The sequence below is a fragment of the Parambassis ranga genome, chromosome 8, assembly GCF_900634625.1.
Source record: "Parambassis ranga chromosome 8, fParRan2.1, whole genome shotgun sequence".
Taxonomy (NCBI): domain Eukaryota; kingdom Metazoa; phylum Chordata; class Actinopteri; family Ambassidae; genus Parambassis; species Parambassis ranga.
Genome location: NC_041029.1, coordinates 5,506,217 through 5,518,024, shown reverse-complemented (window position 1 = coordinate 5,518,024; position 11,808 = coordinate 5,506,217). Strand labels below are relative to the sequence as shown.

The 11,808-nt window shown below is 45.1% G+C and overlaps 1 protein-coding gene across 1 annotated transcript; it reads right to left on the bottom strand.

The window, feature by feature from the left end:
• Positions 1-47: 47 nt before the first annotated feature.
• Positions 48-11,506, bottom strand: iqck (IQ motif containing K). Its single transcript, XM_028412510.1, has 10 exons — positions 11,240-11,506; positions 11,072-11,160; positions 10,891-10,987; positions 10,721-10,818; positions 10,547-10,599; positions 10,366-10,443; positions 10,192-10,276; positions 3,810-3,921; positions 1,420-1,551; positions 48-307 (listed from the first exon to the last, which is right to left on the bottom strand). Exons 1-10 carry the CDS (start codon positions 11,289-11,291, stop codon positions 231-233), a joined length of 873 nt encoding a protein of 290 aa, XP_028268311.1. The 5' UTR covers positions 11,292-11,506; the 3' UTR covers positions 48-230.
• Between the last annotated feature and the right edge of the window lie 302 nt (positions 11,507-11,808).

Below are 11,808 nucleotides of genomic sequence, written 5' to 3'. Positions count from 1 at the left end.
AGCTTTTAATTTGCTTTTAAAAGATAACAACATTTGTACCAGTCACTGAGCTACTTTCATAATTATTGTCCACTCATCTATGGAAGAAATCTATGTGTCTAATCTACACGCCACCCTATATGCCTGGAATCACAATCCAGAACCAGCTGGTGCCGACTCCCTTCTGCTGCGGTGTGATCCAGTTTCAGTCGAGCGCAGTGCTGCCAGACTTCGTGGAGCTGGCTGCACTATCAGATATCCCCCAAGATGAAATGGGCTGTTTTATCACCCTCACCCTGTGGCAGCTGTCTCCCAGGCTTCCACATACCTGCAAAGGAAGATACACAACCCTCCTCATGACTCACTGTGAGGCAGCGCGCATCAGTGACGGAGTTGGTCAAGAAAGCCGTCCCATCAAAAGACTGCTGAGATAGAAAGGGAAAACCAGCAGTATCCTCTCAGGTGTGCTGGCTGTTTGAAGATGTGAAAAACATGCCAGGAGTGGGCTTTATTCAGTCATTTTAATTGACATGCAGTGCAGGGTTAGTAAGGAGACGCAGCATGCAGTCTTTTAATTTTTGTAAATCAAATTTCATGAACTTTCTGCGGCTGATCCGTGACATTTAGGACGACGTTTGATCGCCACCAGCCACAAAGATAGATAACTGAAGGCGCCAGAACGAGCAGGATGTCCACCCATCAAGTGCGTCACACAACAGACACGAACATGATATGATATTTATGCTATGCTAACTTATACTAATGTTATTATCATCCAGACATTCACTTTTGTTGCTTGAGGTTTCTATCATGGAGTAACGTGTTGAAAGTGCTGCTCTGAGCCAGGTCACCTTTCACTCTGAATTCCTGGCTTGAACTAAAACGCTGTGACCTCTTTTGCGGATGATGTGTGTTACAGAGGAAAAGGAAAAAGGCAGATCAAGGAAATATCTTCCAAAGAGGTAAGAGCTGGAGGAGCTGAGAAGAAATAAGAGGACTGTTACAAGAGGTTTCACTGCTGACACTATACAGCGCTGTATAGTGCTCATTCATTTGGTGAGAGTCATAGGAGGAAGTGATCCATCAAAAAGGAAATGAAAGCAATAAACTAATTAGACACGGATCTTAGACCATAAATCCTTGCCGGACTATTTCTAATTCCTTCCGGGTGTTTTAATTGCATGTGTCTGATCACTTTGGTCAGTTTACCACCAACCTAACAGGGTTTAACAGCCTTTAAACACCAGAAAAAACGTGTACATTGAGCTGAGAATTTTAGTTAACAGTACCACTAGAAGAGGTCAGGTTGTTAGTTCCAAGTAAAGATGCAGATGCTGCAGTCAGGGATGAATCAACAGGCTCGGACACAGCCGGGAAATTAGCCATTGGTGTTGGAGTTCATTCTGCCGCAGCTGCAAAAGCCGGGGGTCAGCCACTCACCGGCATCTGGGGTCATCTGGGTGATAGGTGTGGGAGCCACAGTGTTCTGAGGAGTGGGAGAAACCACCTGGATGGACACGTCAATGTTCCCGGGCAGGGGGCTGTTTGGAAATTCAGTCATAATGGAACCCACTGTGAAGAAGAGAAGAAGAAATGAGCACAGGACGCTTCAGCACTAAGATTTACTTTCTGTGATTTAACATCACTGGGTCTCAGTTCAGAGGCTGCATCCTTTAAAGAACATTTCAACAATAGCTGAAAGTTGTTAACAGAGAGTCTGGCCTACGGAGGGTATCCAGGGGAAAAATGAGTGTATTTCTTGCTCATGTTTGAAGAAACCTTTGAAATGAGACGGCCTTGTGGCACCGCTGCAGGATGCAGCCCCTAAACTGAGGCTGGGCTTCTTTGACAGCTCCTTTTATGGCCAAGACTTTGACATTATGGAAATAAATGGAGTTTTAAAATGAAGAATAGTCTACTGCGTTTGGCCATTATTAATGCATTAGGAACTATTAGATAATAAACGGTTATTATTGAAGCCCTGTTTAAAGGATTCACATTTCAACAACATGGAGCTGTGTTCTGTACTGATGGTAAACAGGACAGACATGTGATGATTCATGAACTGCTGAGAGCTGCACCTGTCCACTGAGCTGATCTTTTGACGCGTCAGTGTGCGTCTGCCTTATTGTTGTTCTGACTAATTCTGATTTCAGACTACAAACAGGCAGACAAGGTATTCCACACTGGTCAAATGAGATGAGCGCAGCTGTCGTTGGATCGAGGTTGTGTGGCAGGGACGGAGGTAGGTTCCCTAAATCATCTCTCTCTCTCTCTCTCTCTCTCTCTCTCACCACACATGCGTCATTTAATCCAAAACAACACTATCTGCCCCCTCATCTCCGCCTCTAACACATTTCTAATTTATTTCAGATTCCATTGAAGTTAGAAAACCATTACTACACTTTGTGACACACACACACACACACACACACACAGGCCCCCTATCTAGAATGTCAGGTCAGCAGCACAGTGTGGCACCCTGCTGGAAGAATGTTTGTCGGCTTTGCCACGGCGTCCCTTTGTTGTGTTGGAATGTGTTAGTGCAGAAACAACCTGTGCTGATGACGGTGCCAGTCATTGTCTGTGAGCAACAAAAACAGAGATCCCATCGTGACTCTGGCTCTGCTATACATACTGGGGAGTGTATGTGTGTCATGACAACACTAACAGAAAGAAGGAGAACACAGCTCCACATCTAATAGTTTGACAGTTTTCCATTTGGTCCGCCAGCCTTTCCGTCGCATTAAAGACAGGACATCAACTCCCTGCAGACCTCCACACCTTGGTCTCTTAGAAGCAGGATACTCTCTGTGTGTTTCTACTGTTTTGATTGTTCTTTTATTCCTGCTTTGAAGTGGTGGAGTCGCCTCTATGGTTACCTACTTCCCATCAGGCTCTATTAGTTTGGTCATTTGGAGTTTGTTGTGCATCAGCTGCATGGAGATGAGTTTAGCAGCTCAGTGATCTGTCATGAGTCTTGTCATGGTCGGGTGTACAAAGGTGGATACAGCATAAAGTTATGTAGCCACAACAGAAATTACTCACTCCAAACCTTCTCAGGGTTTAACTGTTAGCACCTGCCTGTAATATAAACTGTATAAATGAACTAAAAGTTGTGATTTATTTGAACTTTGCTGCAGTTTTGTTAGGTGTTTCCTACACGGTCTTCCTGCTTAGGAATCACTTGTTAAGTGCAGCACTGTGTTCTTGTGTGTGTGTCCAAGGACAAAGTTTAGCCTCTTAATGCCGGTCCGTCATGTTGGACATGGGTCTGCATTCCCAGCTGCTCAGCTCTGTCCTTCATGTGTACACACGGACACACAAGTTCACCCAAAGCCTAACACACACACACAGCAGTTCGTACCCCTCTTTGTCTCCATCTCTTGCTCTCTTCCTGCTGTAACTCCTTTATCCCCAGCCCCCCCATCCTTTGCCGTCTCCTCCACACAAACACACCCTGCAGACATTCTCTGTCTCTGTTACACTTGCAGTCTTCTTTATCTCTGTCACTGCCCTGATTCTGTGTGTGTGTGTCACTGCTCCAGAATCCTCATCTTTAACATCAAAGCCGTGTTAGGAAGAATACTGTATTTCTGCAGCAGTATGAGTCTGACTGTAAATAATACATTTTGCTATAGTGCGGATAATTATGCATTCTAATATGTGGGGGCATTCTGCCTGCCTGCCTGCTTATCAGCAGCTGTTGTTGGCCACAGGAGAAAATTTAAGATCAATGGTATTATGTTGCCAGCGAGCCTGAGGCCTGGCATTCAGTGATACCATGTCAATGTGTGTGTGTGTGTGTGCGTGTGTGTGCGCGCGCTCACCTCTGCTCTCTTGTCGCGCCCAGAAACGGTCGACAGTTTTGGCGATGTCACGGCTGTCCCTCAGTTCTTTCTGCCACTGGCGCAGCTCCCGCACATCTGGGCGTGCCCTGATCTGTAACAGATCACAGCGCACGTGAGAAGGCAGCACGTGCATAAATTCACAAAAGCAGACATCATCAATAACATAGTTAGTTAGCCTTCAAGCTAATCAGCGCTAATTAGTTGGCATCGTGGCCACTCAGTGTCAATGCTTTAGTTAATTTATCTTTTCTGTGGGTTAGTCGGATGCTGTTTGTCACGTCTTTGCGACTACAGAACATTAAATATTTATGTTACACTCACCACTTTTTATGTAACTGCAATTTTTGCATTTTAAAGGCAGAAAAACTGGTGATATTTGACTAGATCCATGAAGCTTAACTCAAACAGCTCTCCTTCTGAATTATGTTTCTGTTCTTGGAGGAAACCCATGTAGTTGTTGTGTGTGGGCTGCAGGGCTTCCTGAGAGATTACAAGACAGGTTTACAGTTTTAGATGAAAAGAAAATGTCCCTGAAGAGCTCACTATCTTTATTTCCTCCTCCTACTTACAACACAACACTCCTACCAGCATGTGCTGCGTCGGTGCTGCATGGAGCACTACCTGCTGTAGCTGTTTGCAGCCACTTGGTGTCAAAAAAAAAAAAAAAAAAAACGTGTGGAATGACCGTGAAATAAGTTGATAGAGAAATCTGGAAGTACACAGAGGCTATGGACAGATGGTTGTGTGCAATAATAAGCTAATAGGATTCAGTCGCGAATAGGTGATGACCAGGAAAGAGGACGAGATGAGGAGAGGAAGGAGGAAAGAAACAAGCAGGTAAAATGTTGATGAAGATTCTCAGTCATCCAGGTCATCATACGTAGAGAAGATTGAAGCAAGGCGTCTGGACTTGTAGAGTTTTCTTGAGGACGCTGCTCATCCAAGCAGCTTCATCAGTTCTAACAGTTTGGTGGGGAAACATGGTTTATATGTGGTTACAGACCTCAGTTGGTGGGTCTGGGTAAAACTTAAAAAACAATAGCACTAAATGTTTCCATACTTACCTGTGATGTTCTGGCTGACTGGGCCAGGTGTGTCTAACGACTGGCTAACGACTATGAAACTGCCGGAGGGGGACTGATTGACAGCCCTTTGTTCTTACTGTGAGTATGTGCAAACTTCCTGGGAATGGATGGAATCACTGCATTGTATGTGGTAGAAAGATGATGTCTGAGGCCACCACCTCTGTTAAGGGAAGGTTTTTCCAGCTTAACATAGATGCTTCCTTGACTCCTCTTTCATACCACCTTTCCTCCCTGTCTAAAATGTGAACATTATTGTCCTCAAAGGAGTGTCCTTTGTCTTTGAGGTGGAGGTGAACAGCTGAGTCTTGTCCTGAGGAGGTGGCTCTCCTGTGCTGAGCCATTCTTCTGTGGAGTGGTTGTTTGGTTTCTCCAATGTACAGATCAGAGCATTCCTCACTGCACTGGACTGCATATATCACATTGCTGTGTTTCTCCCTGGGAATCTTGTCCTTCAGGTGAACCAGTCTCTGTCTCAGTGTTGTCATAGGTTTGAAATGGACCGGGATGTCATGGTTGTTGAAGATCCTGCAGAGTTTCTCTGATACTCCTGACACATATGGAATGGAGATGTTCTTTCTCCGCCGGTTGTTGTCCTTCTTCTTGTTGTTGGGGTGGTAAAAGGAAGCAGGGCTGATTTACAGTGACATAGTTTAGACAGAGTTTTCCAAAAAGCAAACAAAGTGTTGTCTATGAATGTTGCTGTCATGCACGGACTGAATGCTGATTGGTACAGCAAAGTTACAGTGCTACAGCAGCGTCTCCAAAGCTCTGTGCACCATGTTAGAAGCTATGTGGCTGGTGATCAGTTGTGATATCAACCAAACGCTACCTCAGATACTGTCTCTTCTACCAACACCTCATTCTCTCCTGCTCCTCCAACACATCCTCCCACCTCTCTCTGCTTCATTGGACCCCCAGCTTTCTCCAAAATGCCTGGTTGTGCAGCAACAACAGTGTTACTATTAGTAGTTGGTATAAAAGTGGGCCTATTATATAAGCCCGGTGAAGGGTTTAGGAACGGGTAAGCTTAGTGAGCTCCAACAGTTAATTCACTGGGTGTCACAGTGCTGCAACAGCCTCTGTGCTGATGGGAGCAAACCATAGAAATGGAAATGAGGGGTGAGGGTCAGGAGGGACCGGGGGAGGGGGGAGGTTGGAGTCTGTTGTGTTTGCCCACCATTACTTGTGTGCTCTATTTTGTGTCTGTGTGCCATTTCTACTCTTTATCATCGGTATCCTCCGTGAATCTTATATCTGCTGTTCTGTTTCTTTGGTAAATATTTGATAGTCGTGGATAATGTGTCACACTCAGTTCTTGGAAAGCGGACTTTTTGAATATATAACATTTTCTAAAGGGATCTGACAGTTTGTGTGTGACAGCAGGAGACAAAGAGCCGAGTTAGGAGCGTGTGTGTGCGTGAGCGTTTTGAAGCCTGTCTGTGTGCATCAGTACGGCTAGTTAGCAGCAGTAATGTATTGGTTTGACTGAAGCCAGTCTGGGGTTCTCTCTCTCTCTCTCTCTGTGTGTGTGTTTGTATCTACTTTTCCTCATTTGCAACCTTTGCTAACACAACATCTTGTTATCATCATGGCCCACGTGGCAGAGTCTGGCTCAGTGTGCATGTGAGTCTATCCTCTCGTGCCATGTGTGTGCATGACGGCTGGGATTACAAAAATTACCAAGACGTTGCAAGGCCACAGCCATCCACAGACACACACTGAGAATCACTCACCAGCACAAAAAAAAAAAGAGGGACGCCATCTTACGTCCTCTTCTCCCATAACACACCACATACACACCACAAACGACATGCAACAACTCAGACTGCGCACACACTCTCTCTCACACACTGCAAAGCCTTTCAAGCTGCATTCCTTTTTGCACAAAGCTGCTGTGAGACCGAGCTCTTCGCTCAGTCTCACACTCTGCAGCAGCAACAATGGCTTCTGTTTGGAGGAACTGGCTGCAGCGAAATTACCACAGATGAGCTGCATGAAGATGGTGCCACAGCCTCCACCCATCCATCATCGTTTTGTTGACCAATGCTTTCATGCACGGTGAACCAATTTTAAAAACCGCTTTCTATATTTTAGTTACATGTGGGCCTTTCACACTGTGTTGAGTCCATCTCATTCTGCCCCACCCCTGCGTGAGGACCACAAAGAGACAATTGGCTCCTGAGTGACCAGAGTGCATATTTTCTGCATGAGTGTCAGTGCACGTGGCCCGTCACCGACTTAGCACTGAAGCTCATTTCAAACCATTCATCTATCGCTGCCCTGGGATCATTCAACTGGAATCACAGACCTACTTCTGCTGTTGACTACACAGTTCCCCTGGGTGTGATTGTGCGTGTGATTAGTTGATGTCAAGTGGAATTCCACACAGTGCCCCATTTCTGAACAATAACTGGACCTACACGTCCAAGAAGACGTTCCCGAGACATGTTATTGAAATAAATAAAAATGTTTAAGCAGCTTTAACATTTTATGCTCAAATACTGTCATGAGGAGTCAAATCTGAGAGATCAATACCCCGCTGATGTCAGGAAGAGGTGTGTGATTAGCTTGTTTGGATACACTTTCAATACAGACAACAGAGGCCAGAGAGGTCCCCTGAGAGCTGACAAACTTTCCTCCAGGGCGATGTGGCAACTGCAGTGACCACAATCCCCTTGTCACACCTTGAAGCACAGTGTGACATTATCTGCTGCAAGCTCCTAGTGGATAAGCTTACTGCAGTCAGCTACTGGTTAGCCTAGCTTAGCACAAACACTGGGAAGGAGGAGGAGAGGAGATTAATATCATTGACGGTACAAAAACTATATAAAAAGCTTCCATGACGTCTCCCCTCGCTTTCTGAAGAGCCGTACTCAGACTCCAGGATGCTCAGACCGTCGTCATGCTGGCAGCACCACAGTACGCCAAAACTCCAAATAAGGGCAAAGAGGAGGAAGCAGGAAGCTCATGCTGTTATACGACACACACCTGTCACTCAGAATGGCTCCGCCCCTCAGTTATGCATCATTTTAAATCCTAATATAATTAAAATAAGTGAGTGACAGTCGACACTGTGTCAGCTGAGATCAGAATCATTTTTTGTTTATTTCTGCTGTAAAGTTGGACATGTTAACACGGGGGTCCATGGGGGATTGACTCACTTTTGGAGCAAGCCCCTAGAGGCCGCGGCGTGAACAGCAAGTTTTAAAACTTCTGCATTGGCTTCAAGTCTGAGCCCAGCAGGCTGCAGCTTGGTTAACATCGTAGGAGTTATGATGTCATTATTTAATCTACATAAAAAAATACAATTAAGCATAATTATTTGCTAATGTAGCCGAGTACATGATATTACATGAGAAATATGATGTCTAAGCGCTGGCACCTTTATGGTCCTGAGCTGAGCTTGGTTGGCCTGAGCTGTGATTTATTTCTTTAGATAAGGTTTTGCTGTCCGGGACATTTCTACGCTGCAGCTGTGGAACAAGGTCGGCCACAGTGTGTGTAATAAATCTACAGATATACAGACAGTGGAAATGATTACCTGACCACAACAGCCTCCATATCGACTACCTTGTTGTAATGCAAATTTATTACACAACATCCGCACTACTCTAACTCAGCTGACAGGACTTGAGCAGTCCTAAGACGTGATCAGCAGTGTGTGCATGTGTGCATGTACATACTTCAAGTGTGCATTACACTAGCAGGCATGGATGAATGGATTAGAGTTGGTGCTCAGCGTAAAGAAGATTATGCAATATGTTTAGACCAAGCGGCTCTTTATAGTTGTACGTGAGTAAAGAAAGAGACAATCACATTGTCTGGGTCATGGATGTGAGTCAGTGTGAGTGTGTGTGTACTATCTCCACCGCTGGTCCTCTTCAGGGCTCGATGTGTTGATGAAAGAGATTAATAATGGAGGGATAAAATTCCGTTCCATGAAAACACTTTTCATCCCTGCTCCCAGGCCTTCAGCTTGTCTGTCTTTCTTACGCACAAATACGCACGCACCCTCTGCAGTCAGCGCTGCGTCAGGCGGGTTATATAACAGCACAGAGTGTAAGAGTGAGGAGGGGACAGTGGGGGGTTGGGGGGGGGGTGTTTTGAATGGGGGTAGGGGTGAAAAGAAGGATGTATGTTGATTTTATAGCGAAAAAAAAAATCCCATAATCCCAAACGTTTCCCCATCAAGACAAGGTAGTCGAGACGCTCTACAACCAAAAATATCTGCACCCCGTGTGTCTTAAATAAGTCATGATGTTTTTAAGAGGACCACTCTTTGACTTTGGACCCTGCCTCCATCTTTGCCCTATTTCTAATCTGAGGCTGCCTTGCAACATCAGCTCCCCTCCCTTTTGTCATCCAAACATAGCCCGAGCTCCATGCAATCCTCCCGTTCCCTCTCTCCCTGCTGACTATCTGTCTCTTCCTCTGGATCTCTTGGGGGGGCCTGGCTGCAGTACTATCAGTGGCCCTGCTGAACCTCTCTCTCAGTTCAGGGTAAACACAGCAGAGGCATCTGGCTCACTGCTGCCACCTCATGTGAAGCCACACCATCCAGAATGTGTGGATGTGAAAGGGGAAGGGTAAAGAAAGGAAGAGGAAGTGCTGCCCTCTGCTGGAGCAGACACACATTTAACTACATGGCCACATGTGCAAACACATATTCAGATGGATTCAAATGGAATTTTATTGTACTTGGGAGCACAGCTGCCATGTTTTTCCCTCTGGATGTTTGTGCAGCATCACTGAAGCCAAATCCATAAGAAATGAAACAAAGACGAAAAACATAAACATGACCCTTGCTTGTTCTTATGCCAAAAGGAGGCCATGTTTTTATCTGAGTGCAGAGAAAATGCTGCTGTTTGCCTCTGGTAGTGTGTGTGTGTCTATTTATATCACAGCACAGAGCACTTCAGACCAACAACGCCCACACAGGAAGGAATTAAAGCCTGGCATCGCTGATGACATAATCAAGCTGCTGAATGAAAATTGCATCCACTGTGGAAGAAGAGCTTTTCAGCGGGATGGGATTATACAACAAGATTGCACTGTGGGGCCAGAGCACATGCAGGAGGGCGCCTATTGTATCTGCACAGACACACATGCAGGCCCACTGACTGTGCTCCTGTGGGGTGATGGCAGGGTTCTGTTTTTCCTTTAAAATGCTGTTTTTTTCTCACACTGTAATCTCTTATTTGGAAAAACGTTATGTACGAATAAAACTTTTCACTTTCTGTGTGTGTGTGTGTGTGTGTGTGTCGAAGCCACTGTACCTTGTAGCCCCTCCAGAAAGCCTGGATGAGCAGAGCAGCCTGGTCCTTGCTCAGCCGCAGAAACAGAGGGGTGGGAGGCCTGGGGCTAGAGGATGGGAGGAAAAAGATGAAGATGAGAAAGCATGTGACTGCTGTTTAAAAACAAAGTGTGCAAGAGGTTGAGGAAACACCCACTGTGCGGTGAGCCAGTCCTTGACAAAGGGGATGTCATGGAAGTTCACTGGGGTCTGTCCTCTCCTGTGGGGGTTATAACTGGAAAAGGAGAAAAACATGACACACAGCACTTGGAATGTGATGTTTACTCTTAAGCATCCAGAGCTCTGTGTGTGTGTGTGTGTGTGTGTGTGTCACTTACTTGTAGAGATACTGGGTTAGGAAGTCACACGGGTTAAATGCTGTTATTTTCTTCTGAAACACAAAGTTTCAGAGGAAGTCTTATTAGGCTTTAGATTTACAACAAAACACCTTCCACCAAATCAGAACTACTGTAAATTGATCAGAAACAGTAGTCCTTAGAGGAAATATAGACCTTCAAACAGTTGTGTGCCTGGACCTCACTCAGTAAAGCCTCCAGTCCAGGGACCAACACTGGAAACACTTTCTTCTCCAAGTAAAGTGTGAGAGGATCTGACACAGAAACACACAGACATAAATACGCAGCGTGTAATTTAGGGCAGAATGACAAATGTCCAGTCTTACCCTGCAGCTTGAACTGGTGCAGCTGGTCAGCCATTGATGCTTGCTTTAGGTCTGAAGGATGCAAGGAACAGCCTGAAGGATCATCGTCCACAGACACCTGATGGATCCACAGTTACTTTAAAACGTGCTGGTGACAGGACCCACATGACTCCCACAGACACAGAATATACGTGCAGCTCACCTTGTCTGTGGTGTTGCTGTAGTGTGAGAGCCGAGAGCTGCTGTCTGTCCACTCGGCTCCAGAGAAGCTCGGCTGTTCAGCTTCGAACTCTCCAAAAACATCAAAGATTTTTTTTTAAGTTTATTTTTTAAATCTCTAGCTCGAACAGGTTGTCGGTTATTATCTTACCTTCAGGTACGTGTTTACCAAATGATCTTCTGGCCGTGTTTATTTCTGCCATTATCCTTTCTTAGGTTACTAAGGAAGTGCACCCTTACTTCCGGTGTAAACAAAAGCCGAGTTAGAGCTGGAAATGTACTAATAGTTTCTGAATTACAACCCTATACAAGACAATAAAACCGCTTTGAACGCTTTAACCGCCCTCTATGCTACGCATGTGGCGGTTAAATCATCATTTAGTCCCGTCAGATGCTTTCAAAACAAAGCCGCTGTTGATCTTCTCTTCAAATGAAATTAAATCGATAGCTCGTATTCACCACCAGAGGGCAGCAGAGAGCCTGACACGGTGGTTTTACAAAGATCCCAAAACCCACCACTGTCTGCACAAGGTTTACATTTTGATTCGGTTAATTAATTCAAAACATGGCATTTGTAAACTATTTTGTAAATCTGTATTTAAATTCAGGGGCAAGCCAACAGTAATCTGAGAATAATTACACAACCATTGATACTTTGTACTAATTACCTTTACCCTAAATCTGTATTTTTTGCTTTGAACATGAGTAACATCAGTAATC